We start from the raw sequence: 16,680 nt of genomic DNA on the forward strand, positions 1-16,680 counted from the left end.
AGAGGCAGGGAAGGCGGGGAGGTGGGTAGAGGTAGAGAGGTTGGTGAGTGGGCATGAAAACAGGTTCTGGTGTTCCACAGGACAGTGAGAGAACCACATTAACAATAATTACTATGTGTTTCAAAACAGCTGGAGGACTTTACATATTCTCAGTTCAAAGAACTGATAAAGGTTGGGGGTGATGGAAATGATGTGATCATTATTCATTATGTACATGTATCAAAATATCACATCATATCCCATAAATACAATATATTGTAGGATCTAACTTTTTATGTTTTCATGAGTGCTTTGTAGTTATGCATGCAACTAATTTTTTAAAAAGAAGTAATGAGGCAATGTGATTCCAAAATATCTTTGTCATGAGTTTAAGCTGACCTGACAATGATTCTCCCTGGGGCAGGGGCTTTGCTGGTGGGAAGGGGTAGCCCTGTCCTGGCCCAGGAACTCTGCTGCTATTATATGTGCTGTTCAAACCCTTCCTTCTCATTCATGTCCATGAATGGAGTACAGTTGTTCTCAAAGTGTGGTCTAAGGACTCCTGGTGTCCCCAAAACTCTTACAAGGAAACCACCAGGTAAGACATTATTTTCCCTTTTCATTTACTTAGGAGTATACAGTGAATTTTTTCCCAGTGGCCTTATAAGGTAAAATATTCAAACTGATTGAAGGCAGAAGCCTATATCCAGCGTTTTCTAAGCCGGACATTGAAACGTTTGGCAAAAATGTCAACAATGCCCCTCTTCTCCTTATTATTATCATTTTTTTTTTTTTTTGGAATATGACTGTTGCTCCTAAAAATACATTATTTGCGTTAATATGTGTAGTCTGGCCTGTGTATCCATGGGATCCACACTTGCAGATTGAACCAATCTTGGTTCAAACATACTTTTTCAAAAAAACTGCATCTAGAGCCGAGGATGCAGCTCAGTGGTACGATGCCGGCCCAGTGTGTGGCCCTGGTTTGGTCCCCAGCACTACACTATGTATACAGGTACATTAAGTTATATCTGTACTTGTTGGGACTAATGACACCTTAACTAACTCAGGCTGACTCCTTACTCCCTGGCGAGTGAGCAAGATCAAGGCTCAAAGGTGGTTTCAAAGGTTAATGATGATAAATCGGGCCACTGTTAGGGATTCCCTAACAACAGTTCCTTGATCGTGATCAGCTCGTGCTTGCCATATAGTTCTGTGGGACTCTCACCTGCGTGAATCCTCCGTGCCTTGCTGAGCTTTAAGCTGATTGGTTCCTGCCTAGCCCCCACCCTACATAAAAGCTGTGTGATTTCCTCAATAAACGAGTTCTGCTGTGACTGGTCTCCCTGACGCGTCTGATTGTCCTCCGCCCGGAGGGCTGGGAGCGGGCAGTCAGTCGGCCCTACCTATCCCCGTCTGACCTTGTTGGGGAGTGTCCCCTTCCCTTGTTGCTGGTCGAGAAGAGCAAGGGAGCTTAAGACCCCGACATGTACTAAGTACGTTCAGATGTTTCCCCTTGCCATTTCCCCTAAACAATACAGTATAGCAACTATTTCACAGTCTTTACATTATATTAGGTGTTATAAGCAATCTAGAGATTATTTAAATTATATGAGAGGTATAGGTTATGCAAATACGATGCCACTTTATATAAGGGATGTGAGCAGCTGCAGATTTGGGTATCCTTGTGGATCTTGGAGCAGATTCTCTATGGATGCTACAAGATGACTGCATTAGGTTTATTATATTTAATGAATGAATAAATGCTTATCTCAGCTTTAATAATTTTCAATACAGTAAATATGGGTGGATAGAACTCACAAGCTCTCTGGAGTTCTAAGCACTTTTTAAAAATGTTAGTTTGTTAGGAGGGGCCAGTGGGATGATGTTGGTAAAAGGCCACAAAATTTCAGTGATAAGATGGATCAGTTCTGAAGATTTGATGTACAGCATATTGATGATATTTAACAATACTGAATGGTATACTTGACATTTGCGATGAGGATAGATATTCAAGTAAATCTTCTCTACACTCATACAACTAGGTAGAGTTGGTAGACATGCTAATTAGCTGAATTTTGAATATTAGATGAATTGTGATGTGCCTACACATATCACACCATCAAGTCATACACCTTAAATGCACAATGTTATGTATCAATGACATGTCAATAAGGCTGGTGGGAAAAAAGAATGCAAAAGGTGTTGACCCCAACAAGCTTGAGGTCTGCCAGTATTGTGGTTAAGAGCAGGGACTTCAGAATCAGGACAACATGCAGGCTCTTCTCAAGCAGTGACTTGATTATTCTGAGCCTCAGTCTTCTCGTCTGCAGAGTGGGATCATACCTGTGTGGTTTTTGTACTTGGGAACTAAATGAGAACATGTATAGCACCAGGTGAGGGTGGCACGTAGCCAGGCCGTCATTACCGGTTCCCTCAACCTGTGGAGGAATGTGTGGAGCTCATTGAGGACTGTTCCCATCCGTGACGCTCCAGGAATCCCTCCACTGGAGGATGGAGGTGGCGAGACCTCCCCTTTGCAGGCATGGAGTTGGTTGGATGGAGGACTCCATGGAGATGTCACAGGGTGATAAGCTATAAGGGGAGGGTGCTGAGCCCCAGTGACCCCAGAGGACACTGAGGGAGCCTGGGCAGAGCAGAGATGACAGGCCATTTCTGCAGAGGGTTCAGGTCCATTGAAGATTATTATAATTGCAAGATATCCTGTGTCAGTTCAGCATTTGCTTCTTTTTCCTCTGGTTTAATGAGTCTTGGGCAAATCGCTACCTCTCTTCAGGGAACAAACTGCAGAGATGGTTTGAGTCAGGGAAGATGTCAGAGTCCTGGGGATGTTGCTGGCAAAGATGCTACACTGGCGATTGCTTTGCGATCCAATAAATTGAGAGCAGGCCCTGAACTGGACCAGGCAGTGTCTGGCTTATTTCACTTTGCTGAATAATGAACAACCCTAAGAGTAAGATCCTGTTGTTCTCACCATTCTATAGATAATGTGATTGAGGAACAGACAGGTTATGTGTCTTGCCTATGGTCACACACCTAGCAAGTGAAAGAGCACAGGTTCAAACTCTGGCCTGGGGTCCACTATTTTATATTGCCTCTCAGCAGAAGTCCAAGTAGCCGTGGCTATCTGGGATGTGGAGGGTCAAGAAAAGACAGAATTGAGGTTGGTGCCACGAAGGGAGTCTCACCTGAGCATTTTCAGCCTGCAGCCAACATAGAAGGAGCCAATACTGCTGTTGCTTAACAAGGGCTTGAGCTGGGGAGGAAGGAGAAAGAGATGAACAGGAGGGGCCAAGACTGCAGGGTGGTGGGCACTGGTGAGGGGCTCTTACCAGATGCTGCAGGGTCCTCTCGGTGGCATTGAATATCCCAGAGCCTGGGAACCCCATGTCCTCCGTGAAGGGCAGGTTGGTGATGGTGAAGTTGACAGTAAAACATGTTATCGAAGGAACCTCAGCTGTAGAGGGGGAGGGTGAGAAGAGGGCAGACTGTCAGTCCCCGGCAGGAGCCGGAGGGAGGACATCCTTCAGCTCTGGCACCCAGCGAGGGTTTGGCCTGGGCCGTCCTGTGAAACTACTTCACGAGTCCTCACACTAGGAACTTTCTACAGAGGGTGACCAACTCTCTAAGTTGGCTAGGGATGGTGTGAATTCCTGGGGTGCAGTTTCAAAGTGAGAGAGTTCCCAGTCTGGTGTCACCACGACCATGTTTATGGAAACACTGTCCCCCAGAGCCAAGGCACGGAATCAGCCTGGGTGCCCATCCACGGGTGGACAGATAAGGAAAACAAGGTGTGCATACACATCTTCCTCAGTCGCAGAGAAGAATGGTGTCTTATTATTCACAGCAGAAGGTAAAATACTGGAGGACATCGTGTTAAGTGAAATAGGTCAGGTGGAGAAAGGGTCCTGCATGCTCTTTCTCCCTCCTGTGTGGATGTTAGAGAAGGTCCATCCACAGTAGAGTAGAGGGAAGGGAACGAGGAGGCGGTGGAGGAAAAGGGGAAGCACTGGGGACTGAGTTAGAGCAGTGAGATTCCATGCTTGTATAGCTATGTCAAAATGAACCCCGATATTATGTGTAACTAAAATTAACTAATCAAAAAGTCGATCTGAATGCATGAGGGTGGCAACTGGACATTGGGCAGGGTTAGGGTAGAGAGGACAGAGGGAATTAAATAACAGGCACAAAAACACAGAAGGGAAAATTCCTGATGTTCTACAGCTCAGAAGGGTGGCTAGTGCTCACAATAACCTATTATATATTTTACAGATAGCTAGAAGAGAGGAACTTGAAGGCTCCAAACACAAAATAGCAATAAGGAATGAAACATTGACTACCCTAACTTGTTCGGGACACTCCATGTACATGCGTGGAAATATCGCACTGTGACCCAGAGCTATGTACAATTAGTACATGTCAATAAAAAACATGTTTAAGGATACAGAAATGTTAACTACCCTGATTTGAACATTATACTGTGTGTACATGCATGTATGCATCACACTGTAGCCCACAAATTTGTATACTTAAAATAATAAGAATAAATGAAAATAATGTGAGACAGTTTCATGCACATGGATCTGTGAAGACCACCCTAATCCCACATCTCCTTGGTTGTGACCATTTCAGCACACACCAGCCCTTGTGTGGTGGGGGAATTTACAGCCCAGTGATCAGGCCTGTAGCAAAGCCTGATGGGAGTGACTGGATAAATACAGCTGTTCTCAACCCCTCACACAGATAACTCCAAGGTGCACATCTTCTGCATTTCCCCAGGATTTCCCTCTAGCCTTCAGAACTATGAGGTAATAAATTCCCATTGTCTAAGCTGCCTGGTTTGTGCCATGTTGTTACAGCAGCACACATAAACTAATACACTATACAACCCCCAAATTCCTTTCCAAGAACACGCCCTAAATAACTGAAAGAAGGGACTCAGACTCTTGCACAGTAATGCTCATTACAGCATTATTCACGAAGTCAAGAAATGCAAACAGACCAAATGTCCATTAACAGATGAATGGGTAGATAACGTGTGGTATATATCCATGCAACAGAATTTCATTCATCCATCCCTGACATGAAGTTCTGGAACATCCAATTCCAGTTAAGTGAAAACATTATGCCAAGTGAAATAAGCCAGATCCCAAAGGGAAAATGTGGTATGATTTCAATGCTATGAACTATCTAGAATGGGCAAAGTCATGGGGTAAGTAGATTAAAGGTTACTAAGGGCTGGGAGGAATGGGTAATTATTGCACAAAAGGTAGAGTTTCTGTTTGGGGTGATAGTTTTAAAAACACGGTAATGGTTACACGATGGTGAGAATATCATTAATGCTTCTGAATTCTATATCTGAAATGCTCAAAATGGCAAATTGTGGACTATACATAGTTTACCACAATAAAGAGAAGTTATTCATACCTGTTCCTGGAGTCATGCTCTCTGGGGCCCAGGTGGACATGGCAGGTGTGGTCAGAGGGGCGAAGGGCCTTCCAGGCAGTGTGCCGAAGGTGGTTCTGGTCTCAGTCATCATGGAGCTCCAACCCGTGGCAGCCCAATGAGTGGTCCCCTCAGTTGTAGCTTTCAGGGTAGTGGTTTGACTTGCTCTTTCTCCATGACTGGCTGTAGGTGATGTTGGGGTCTCTGATGGTATCAAGGTCATAGTGGTATCTGTGACAGTCCTGGAAATATCTGGGAGTCCAACTGAAGTTGCAGGCAGTGAAGTTTTTGTGCTCCAGGAGGTTACAGTCTGAGGCTCACTTGTTGAAGGGGCACTGGGGGAAATAGTCAGAGTTGGGATTCCTGTGCTGGCCTCTGCTGAAGGGCTGGTGGCCCATAAACCCGTGGTCTCTATTAAACCAGGGGAAAGGGTTGCAGTTGGAATAGTTTTGCTGGTCTCTATCCCAGGGTGGGTGGAACGTGAAGCTTCTTCTTCAGGGACACTAGTTGAGACAGTTGGGCCTAGATCAGCTCTGCTGGTCTCTGTCACAGGTGAGGTGGAAAGAGAAGTTGTTGTCTCTGATCCACCAAGCACAACAGTCTGAGTTGGAATAACTGTACTACCCTCCACCCTAGGTCTGATGGATAGTGAGGCTGTGGTCTCTGATAAGTGAGGAAAAATAGTTGAAGCAGGGACTTTGGTGCTTATACCTGCACTGGTGTGGGTGGTCAATGAGGCTGTGGTTTCTGGTTCACTAGGAGAAAGAGTTGTAGTTGGAACAGTTGTACTGACTGGTATTTCAGAACTAGTGGCCTGTGAGGTCACTGAATCTGGTTCCCCAGGTGAGACAGTGCTTCCTGGCACAGCTGAACTGGCTTCTGCCCCAGGACTGGTGGCCATTGAGGGTGTGGTGTCTGATCCACTATGGGAAAAATCTGGGGGTGTCCTGGGGACTGTTGGGCTGGTCTCCACAGGATGAATGACTCCAGAGGCTGTTGAACGTGGCTCACCAGGGGAAATAGTCAGAGTTGGTACAGCCGAACTGACAACTGCCCCAGGATGGGTGAACCATGAGATCGTGGTACCCATCTGATCAGGGGAAACAGTCAGAGCTGGAGTAGTTGTACTTGTCTCTGTCCTAGAACTAATGACCGAAGAGGCCACCAATCCTGTTATACCAGGAGAGACAGTCTTAGTTAGAATGGCTGAACTTGTCTGTTCCCCAGTCTGGGTGACCAATGAGGCTGTGGTATCTTGTTCAGAAGAAGAAAGAGCTGGAGTTGGAGTACTTGTCAGAGAACTAGAGCCCAATGAGGTCACTGCCCCTGGTACCTTAGGTGAAACTGTAAATGTTGAGACAGCTGAACTGGCTTCTTCCCCAGGAACAGTGGCTATTGAGGGTGTGCTATCTGATTCATTATGGGAAAAGCTTAGTGTTGTCCTGGGAACAGCTGGGCTGGTCTCTGTAGGATGGAGGACCAATGAATCTGTTGTATCTGTCTTACTAGGTGAAGACGTCAGAGTCAGAACAGCAGAACTGGCTTCTGACCCAGGACTGGTGACCCACGAGGCTGTGGTCTCTGGTTGACCAGGGGAAAGAGTCAGAGTTGGAAGTAAACTTGCCTCTGCTCCAGAACTAGTGACCGATGCAGTCACTGTCCCTGATACACTAGTGGAGACAGTCAGAGTTGGAATGGATGAACCTGTCTGTGGCCCAGCATGGGTGACCAGTGAGGCTGTGATCTCTGGCTCACCAGCAGGAATGGTCAGAGTTGGAATATTTGTAATGGTTACTGCTGCAGAACTAGTGACAAGTGAAGTCACTGTATCTGGTGTATCAGGTGAAATCATTGTAGCTGGAATATCAGAACTGAATTCCTCTCTAGGACTGGTGGTTGTTGAGGGCATGGTATCTGATTCACTATGTGAAAAATTTAGGGTTGTCCTGGGAACTGTTGTGCTGGTCTCTCCAGGATGAGTGACCCATGAGGTTGTGGTATCTGGTTCGCCAGATGAAACAACTGAACTGACTTCTGTCTGAGACTGGGTGACCCATGGGATGTTCAGGTGATCTGGGGAAGCAGTGAGAGCTGGAACAGTTGTACCTGTCTCTCTCCCAGAGCTAGTGACCTGCGAAGTTGCCCCCTCCGATACAGCAGGTGAGATAGATGGATTTGGAAAGGTTGAATTCTTTTGTATGCCATGGTCAGTGGCCAATGAGGCTGTGGTCGCTGGTTTACCAGGAGGAACTTGATTTGTTTTAGTTGCACTGGTATCTGTCCCAGAACTAGGGACCTGTGAGGTCACCAGTTCTAGTATGTCAGGTGATACATTCACTGTTGGAGTGGCGGAAGTGGGTTCTGTCTCGGTACCGGGGTCCATTGAGAAAGTGGTATGTAATTCACCATGGGAAAAATTGGGGCTCGTTCTGGAGAAAGGTGCTGTGGTCACTGCTTCAGAACTTGTATCCAGGGAGGTCACCAGTCCTGATGCACCAGAGGAGCCAGACAGAGTTGGTGTGGAGTGACTTGCCTGTATCTCAGGATGGGTGACCCAGGAGGTTGTGGCCTCTGGTTCATCTGTAGAATCAGGAAGAGTGGGAAAAGCCGTACTTGTGTTTGATGTAGGGATCACCACATATGGCGCATCAGGGGAAACAACTGGAGTTGGTCTGGCTGAACTGAGCTCCGCCCCAGGATTGGTGGCTGTGGAGATTGTGGTATCCGATTCACTGTGGGGAGCATTCAGGGTGGTCGTGGAAGTAGTTGGGGTTGTCTCTGCAGGATGGGTGACCCAGGAGGCTGTTGTATTTGACTCAGCAGAGGAAACAACCAGAGTTTGAACAGCTGAACTGCTCTGTGCCCCAGTACTGGGGACCAATAAGGCTGTGGTCTCTGGTTCTCTGTTGAAGAGAGATGGGGTTGTCCTGGGAACAGCTTTGCTGGTGACATGTTCTCTAAGACCGGTGGCCAACAAAACTGTTGCCTCTGGAGCACCAGGGGAAACAACCGAGGCTGTGCTGGCTGTGTCCTCTGATATCTGGAGACTCAGCACTTCTGAAGTGGGAATGGAGACCCAGGTGATCAAAGTGGGCATGGAGGTGGTCTTCAGAGCTGTGGCAGTGGTCTCTTCTTTTCCTGTCCCTCCTGTGGATAGACCTGTGAATTGGGGGATGGACACGCAATTTGGTCAAAATGATCATTTTTTTTTTTTTTTTCTGCACATGAGGAAAGAGAGACATCTATTTTCTGGGATGTGGCTGGGGTGATTCTGGAATGGAAAAGCATTGTGCCCTACCTTACTATCCTGTGGGGGACGGTGACTCCTCTGGGGATGCATGGCCATGCTGGTCTACTCCCTGTTCCCTTTGCTGGTGTCTGAGCCTCTGCTCAAGTTCTTCTCTCTGCACCTTCGGTTCTGCCTTCCTCCACCCACAAGCAAACCCCACTCCAGAAGCCGTGTCTCCTTAGGGCACGGCCTGCACCTGCGCTGTACCATTCCCTCCCAGTCTAGTTAGTAACTGCTCCTGAGGTTGGATTGCATGTCACGGAGTAGGAGCTCAAGGAAAATTTGCTGCAATCAGTAAATGAATGGTTGGACACCCAGATGGGTGCCCAAGGGGGAATCTCCTCTAGCGTGAGAGATTGTGTATCCTGCGTGTGGGAACTCGGGCTCTGCAATAAGACAGTCCCGTTCTGAGAGTCTGTCTCTTTCACTGAAGAGAGGGGTGACTTTTAAAGTTACCAAGCCTGGATAAATCTCCATTTTCTCATCTGCAGAGTGGAGGTGAGCAGCCGTCTCAGGGTGTTGGTCAAATGCACTGAGCATGGTGCCTCCAGGGTCCCAATGAGATGTCCCTGCTCCTGCCGCTGCTGTGGGTGACCACTGCTCCTGGCGCCTGCCGCTGTGCCTACCTGGCCGCTGGTGTGGTGCTCTCAGCCTGTCACCCCACCCCCCATTATGATGGCTGTTTCTACAGTGACTACTGCATCCTATTCTTCCTGTCATTTCATGGACAGAAGGATAGAAACTCAGAGGTCATGATTTGCTGGTGATGGTAGAAATGGGACTGTAGTTCTGTTTGAGTTCCAGAACTTGGCTCTTAACTGCTGCAGTGTCTCAATTCCCTAAATGAATTTCAGGATCTCGTGAGGGCTGGGTTGGAAATAGAAAGAAGTGAGGAGAGAAAGTCCGTCTGGGGACAAGTCTCTGGCTCAGTGGTTCTCGAGTTTTGTTTCTCAGCAATGCCTTGAGACATTTTTGATGGTCACAGCTGTGTGTCTGTAGGTGAAGCTGTCCTCTGGAGTAGAGGCCAGGGATGCTGCTACTTATTCTGCAACGATCAGGGAAGCTTTCCACCATGATGAACCCCCTGCCCCAAAAGCCAGTACCCTGGAGGTCCAGGAACTCTGCTCTGTATGAAATGAGGTACTGTCAACTGCCCCTCAGACATTTTGCCCACCTGAAGCCTGGTGATCGCCTCCCAGTGACCCGAGGTAGCTGAGCCTACAAGCACTGGCCTATGCAGCACAGTCCCCCAAAGTGTCCCCACGACCGCTCTGTGCCTCCGCGCCTGAGAGCTCACTCAGCCTGGGTGTGGACAGGCTGGTGGTGCTGGTTATCCCTTCCTGGAGTAAGCAGTTCATGGCCAGTGACAGATGGGAGTGGGATTGTGAGTCCCCCAGCCGCCTCACTGTTCAGAGAGGACAATTCTGAGGGGACGGCCCCTCAGAGATCTTGGTGGGATTGGCACTCTGTGATCTGCTCAGGGTGTACCTTGTGTTACCTCCGTCTCTTCCCTGTCTCCTCTACCAGTGCTTCCAGGGACCACCCCCACCCAAGGTAAACTGCTTGTCCCTGCAGCTCTGACCTATCATGATCTGCTTCTGGGGAAACCCAACCCAAGATGCTTGGGTCCCAGGATAAAACCAATAGTGAGTCTTGGTGGTGACTGTGTCTTGGAAAAAGTGATTTGATAAAATAGTCTGGTTTCTGAACACTTAGAAAGTAACTTCATGGATATGGGAAGTTTTACCTTTTAACCACACAGTGAGGAGGACCCCTGCTAAGTTCACCTGTATCTCTTACATTCACATAGAATAATGAAACTACAGAATGGTAGGTGTCTTTCAGAGGAAAAAGATTACATAGTCAAATAACCTTCTTAAACCCTGTGTTGAACAAAGTTAAACAAGTTTCTTTACAGGACTTCTCAGAGCCTTTAATATGCCTATGCATGCTATCGCTCTAAGAAGGAGCTATGTGTCTGCTAAACTTCTTTGACCACGAACTTCTTTGTCCTTTTGTTAAAGGGCATCCATATATGACTAAGGCTTAGGAGATTTTCTGCCCACATCTCCAGCCTTATCTTCCGGCAACCACATTATGTTTCACACGTGAGCAAAGGTGAATTATTATTACTATCATTTTGTAATTTCCAGATATCCCTGGGCCTCACTTGTCTTTGTGCCTCAAGATGCTGCTCTTCCCTGCATCCAGCATGTCTCCATCCCCTTCTCCTGTCTTCCTCGTAAACTCCTATTCATCCTGTACAACCCAAGGCAAATATTCCCTCCTCCATGAAGTTTTCCCTCTGTGGTTCCAATACAAGCCTCATTACATGCTTCTCAATTTACACACTAGTTCTTTTGTTCCTTTGGCATCTCTCCTCAGGGGCTGGGAGCTCCAAGGATGCAGTACCAAAATATTTTCACCCCAGGCTTCCTTGGTTCATACCATGGTCTCAGGAATGCAGGGAGTTCTTAGTAAAGGTTTTGAGAATAAAGGTAAGCTGGGTCAAATGGTGGACATCTCTGACCTTGAACTAAAGGCTGATGCAGCCTGCCATGAGAAGAAAAGTACTAGCATCCGCCCAGTAACCATTAGACAAAGATCCAGCTCAGACAGGGAGAGTCTGACAGCCATACACGGTTCTCTTCCCAGAGAAGTCAGCTTCATGTCGGGAATGGGGAATAAGGCCGCGGGTGGGACTTCCGGGAAGCCAACCGGTCAAACCTACCATTAGAACGAGCAGGTGATGTGGTTGCCAGAGGGCCTGCAATGGACCCGGCGGTGCCTCTGTGAGCTGCTTCATTGGGTATCTTTGTGTTGCGCTCCACCGAGTCTTCCGTTTCTGTAGGAGAGGGCGAGGGAGAAAACTGGGGTGACTGATCACATCCAGAGGAGCGCACGTCCTCGTGGACCCACTTCCCGGGCTCCACCACTCAGGCTCACATCCTTCTGGACGCACTCATGCCAGGCCTGCGTGCCACCTGTCCACAGATCCGTCCAGCTACCCATCCATCCGCCCGTCCTTCACCCAGATCTAGACCTGTGTTCTCTTCCATCTTTGCTTTCTTTTAACCCTTTCTTCCTCCTGCCCACCCTTCATCTCTTTCCTTTCTTCCTTCCACCTCTCCTCTTCAGTCTTCACTTCATTCCCTCATCCTTCCTGCCATCTTGCCTACCATTTCCACTTCCTTCAGTCCTGCCTTCTTTTTGTGCTACCTTCTGTTCATCCGTCTCTCCATTCTTTCCTTCGTCCTTCCATTCAACCACACTTCCACCTTCTTATCAGCTCACTCATCCCTTGCTTAATCACCGCTCATGACTCAACTACTGAACCATGTTGAAGGCCCAGAGCTGGGCCAAGAGCTTCCCCGTGGTTAATTTTTTGTGACTGGTTCAAGTCAGTTGAGGGAGGGGGTCAGATGACACTTCTGTAGAGATGCTCTAGTGAAACAGGTGCTGGAGTAGTTGGAAGGACTCTTTGGACTTGAGTCCAGAACAAGAATTGGGGACAAATTCAACTCCTTCAGAAGAATGGACTCTCTGAGAGTCTTCCCTGAAGGATTGCGTTCTGGGAGTGGGTCTTTCTTCTCCCTGGCTCTGGGCCCCTCCCACGTCCCTGAGTACCGTTTCCCCGGTTCCACGGGCTCATCTTTTATTTCACTTGTGCCTGTTTTGACTCTTTGCACATTATAGGAACATGCTCCACTCAAAGGTGGAACCTCTTTCTTGTACATTTGCTATTTTATTTTGCTATTTTAGCTGTTACCCTACTTCCCTAAACTCATGGATACGCCCTTCATTAGACTCTTTGAGGATCCCCATGTTTGCAAAACGATTCACGCCCCTTTTCAACTTCGCTTTTCAGTAGCATTCGACAGAACTTATCTTTTCTCCTTAAATGGCATTTATGGCTTCGGTGATACTGGAATCTCTTGCCTTTTGGGCTAACTATGAACACTCTGGTTTACCCTGATGGTTAAAGACTAGTGCTACATAGTCTGAGTTCTTATTCTACTTCTGTCACTTACCACCTGTGTTACCCTGAGCAGATTACTGAACTTCTCTGCATCTCACAATTTCCTTATCTGCAAAATAGGCTCATTACAAGACCCTACTCCAAAGAATGTTACGAGGATTAAAAACCTAATGAAACGTGAAATGCATGCTGTATATACATTTGTTATCATCACCATCATTATGATAGTAGCAATACCGGAGCATCTGTCATGGGTTACATAATTTTTCAACCACTTGCTTACTCTCTGTTTCCCCATGCCTAGCCCAATGCTTGGAACTGGAGTTAGATCAACAATTGTTTGCAAAAAGAAATCCTGGTACAGGACAAACTGTTCATGATTTCCCTTTTCCCTCTTAGGAAAGTGCTATTTCCGACGATCCTTTCATGAGTGGGAATGGAGGAGTTGAGGGTCCTTACTTATCAACAGGGTGGAGAGCAGAGGAGCTGGAAAACCACTCGTCACTCTTCCTAAGTCAGCACTCTTGGTTGTTCTGGTATTCCAAGTGGGCGGTAGAGATGTCATGACTGGCTGGGAGCTCTGTCCCAACACACTGAGCGTAGTCAGGGATCCTTCAGGAGTGCTGCTCTCAGTCCCCAAACTGGTAACCACTGCATCTGGGGTAGTGGGAGAGGAAGTAATCCCAGGGAGGGCTGGGCTGGTTGAAGAGCCAGAGGTAGTGAGAACAGAAGAGAGTAAGGATATAAAAGTGGATGAAGGCAGGTTCCCCGTGGTGATGGACATAGTAGCATGGCCAGTCAAAGGAGACCCCACCCAAGATCTGGGGGTTGATGGCTCCCAGGAAAGGGTATCCTGTGTTGTATCCTTAGAAGGACTTGTATGGGTGGTGATAGTCACTTCTGAAGAGTCTGTCCTGGTGGAGGAGGCAGAGACCCTGGCCATTGTAAGAGTGGAGAAGTCTGGAGAATTACTGGATTGAGAAGGACCAGGGAAGGATGCTGTGGAAGCGGGGGAGATGTCTGTCCCAGAATTGGGACCAGTGGAGACATTGTCAGTGAGAGAGCCTGTATTTGTGGAGAAGATGGTCTGATTAGAGGTGCTGGACTTTGTCAATTCAGGTGAGAGGGTAGACAGTGACTCCACCTGCATACTTGTAAACTCAGAGGAGAGAGGCTTTGATGTGGAAATAGTAGTGTCCATTATGGTGTAAGAAGTAACCCTGGGAGATGTTTCTGTGGGAAACTCTGACTGAGATGACAGAGAGAAAGGAGACTCATGCCTAGAATGGGTGGAATACCGATGAGAAAGCGCCGTGTTTGGGGAAGCACGAGGACCGTGTAACATTGTGCTGCCTGGAGAGCGGGGAGGTTTCTCCCGAGTGCTGCTGCTGCCGGACGTCACCGCGCTGACCAAGGCAGGTTCTGGGGAAACATGACTCCTGTCACTGGTAGTTTCTAGTGAAGAAGGGAGGGTCTGATAACTAGAGATTCCACTGTGATGTGGGCTGGTGATCGGCAGGGAGCCTGGCCTCCATGGCCGCGTGCCTCCTGGCTGGGTGGTGATGACCGTGGGGCCATGTGAGGGGCTCCTGGGTGCCCCGATGTAGACAGGAGTTATAGGAGGGCCCGAGTCTCCCTGGGATGTCCCCAGAGGACTCAGCGTGCTGGTTGGTTGTCCAGAAAGGGGGCCATCAGGAGACACAGTACCAGAGGAGGTGGTGAAAGCAGCGGCCGTGTCTGAGGCTGCAGATACCTCGGTGACCGTGGAGGGGAGCCTTGTTGCAGTGGTGGTCAGGGTGGGTGGTGGCCTAGCAGAGGGTGATGGAAGGGCCTGGCTTTGGGAGCTGGGGTTTTCCCTGCTGGTTGGAGCGGTGTGTGCAGGTGCAGAGCTGGTGTCTTTTGCTGGGCCCCTGGACACATCCACCATCATGGTGCCCCCGACAAGCCCAGGGGAAGGTGCGTGGCTGGCAGCCGGTGTGATGGTCTCCGACAGTGGAGGGGCCGGGTCCTCTTCCGTGGTGAGGAAGATGAGGGCCTGAGAAGAAGGCGCGGAGGTGGTGCCTCCTCCTGGGGTGACTGAGGATGGAATGGTCTCCCATTGGGTGGTGAGGGAGATGGGGCTGGTGGAAGAAGGTGTGGGGACGGTGGATCCTCTTGGGGTGCCCGAGGTCAGAGGGTTTTCCGTGGCCGTGGTGAGGAAGTTGGGGGCTCTGGACCTTGGAGAGGATTGAGGGGCTGCTGATGGGGTGCCTGACACAGGAGGGACTTGCTCCTGGGTGGTGTTCACCGTGGGGCTGGCCACCCCAGGAGGGGAGGGAGTGGAGACATCCAGGGTGCCAGTCATGGCTGTGCTCCTCTGCAAGGTGGTGACAGGGGTGGCCGCTGTTGACCCGCGCACCGAGGGAGTGGTCCGATGTGGGATTAAAGCAGCAGGGGCAGCGGAGCCACTGACCAGAGTCACCTGTGGTGATCCCGCAGGGCTGCTTCCTTGTCCAGGTGAGGTTCCCTGAGACGAGGGTTTGTGAGAAGACGTGCTACCCAAAGGGGTCCTCTGTGAGTGGGAACCTCGGTCCTGGGTGCCAGTGGGGAGTGTCCCCTGTGCTGTGGATTCCTGTGAAGGAGGTGAGGCTGTGGAGGCAGGGGACCATGCTTGGAGTCCAGAAGTGGCGATTTCTGCAGTGTTGCCAGTAGGGCCAGTGGAATGGAGGCTTGTGGGTGGAGCGGGCGTGACCATTGTCGTGGCCAGGCTGTCCTGCGCCCCAGCGGCTGTGGTCCGTGGATGAGGGCTGGTGATGGGCAGGGAGTGTGGACTCGATGGCTGCGTGCCTCCTGGCTGGGTGGTGGAGAGGAAGGAGGTGCTGGGGCCTTGTGTGGGGCTGGTGGGAGCCCCGGTGTTGTGAGGTGTCACAGGAGGGCCCCAGTCTCCCTGAGATGTCCCCAGAGGACTCAGCGTGGTGCTTGGTTGTCCAGACAGGGGGCCATCAGGAGACACAGTGCCAGAGGAGGTGATGGAGGCAGTGGCCGTGTCTGAGGCTGCAGGTGCCTTGGTGACCGTGGAGGGGAGGCCAGTGGAACTGGTGGTCAGTGTTGTTGGTGGCTCAGTGGAGGGCGATGGAAGGGCCTGAGGATGGGAGCTGGGGGTTCCTTCGCTGGTCAGAACAGTGTGTGCAGGTGCAGAGCTGGTGTCTGGTGCTGGGCCCCTGGACACATCCAGCATTATGGTGTCCCCGCCAAGCCCAGGGGAATGTGGGTGACTGGCAGCTGGAGTGACGGGGTCCGACAGTAGAGGTGCCGGGTCCTCCTCCGTGGTGAAGAAGACGGGGGCCAGAGAAGCAGGCACGGAGGTGGTGGCTCCTCCTGGGGTGCCCGAGGATGGAGTGGTGTCCCACTGGGTGGTGAGGGAGATGGGGCTGGTGGATGCAGGAAAAGGCGGGGTGGATCCGTTTGGGGTGCCCGAAGTCTGAGGCCCTTCCAGGTGTGAAGTGAGGAAGTCGGGGGCTCTGGACACAGGCGAGGATGGAGGGGCTGCTGATGGGGTTGCGGACACAGGAGGGACTTGTTCATGGGTTGTTTTCACCGGGAGGGTGGCCGCCCCAGCTGGGGAGTGTGTGGAGTTTTCCAGGGTGCCAGTCATGGCTGTGCTCTGTTGGAAGGTGGTCATGGTGGTGGCCGCTGCTGACCTGGGCACTGAGGGGGTGTTCCCTGTTGAGGTGGAAGCAGCAGGGGCAGCAGAGGAGCTGAGCAGAGTCACCTGTGATGATCCCGCAGTGCTTCTTCCTTGTCCTGGTGAGGTTCCCTGAGACCAGAGGTTGTGAGAAGACGTGCTACCCAGAGGGGTCGCCCTAGACTGTGAATCCAAGTCCTGTGTTGTGGTGGGCAGTGTCCCCTGTGCCTTGACCTCCTGTGAAGGAGGTGAGGCTGTGGAGGCAGGGGACCATGCTTGGGGTCCAGAAGTGATGGTCTCTGC

General features: G+C 49.9%; 1 protein-coding gene across 1 annotated transcript in view; it reads right to left on the bottom strand.

Annotated features, from left to right (window-relative positions):
- MUC16 (mucin 16, cell surface associated) overlaps positions 1-16,374 on the bottom strand; it is a gene marked incomplete at its 5' end in the record, with an annotated part of 81,533 nt that extends 65,159 nt beyond the window's left edge. The window contains 5 exons of the mRNA XM_079115094.1: positions 3,189-3,256; positions 3,333-3,457; positions 5,428-8,604; positions 11,466-11,579; positions 13,173-16,374. Of these exons, the coding sequence (XP_078971220.1) occupies positions 3,189-3,256; positions 3,333-3,457; positions 5,428-8,604; positions 11,466-11,579; positions 13,173-16,374 (6,686 nt within the window). The remainder of the gene's footprint in view (positions 1-3,188; positions 3,257-3,332; positions 3,458-5,427; positions 8,605-11,465; positions 11,580-13,172) is intronic.
- Between the last annotated feature and the right edge of the window lie 306 nt (positions 16,375-16,680).

The sequence above is a fragment of the Sciurus vulgaris genome (assembly GCF_902686455.1).
Source record: "Sciurus vulgaris genome assembly, chromosome: 16".
In the NCBI taxonomy this organism is placed as follows: Eukaryota; Metazoa; Chordata; class Mammalia; order Rodentia; family Sciuridae; genus Sciurus; species Sciurus vulgaris.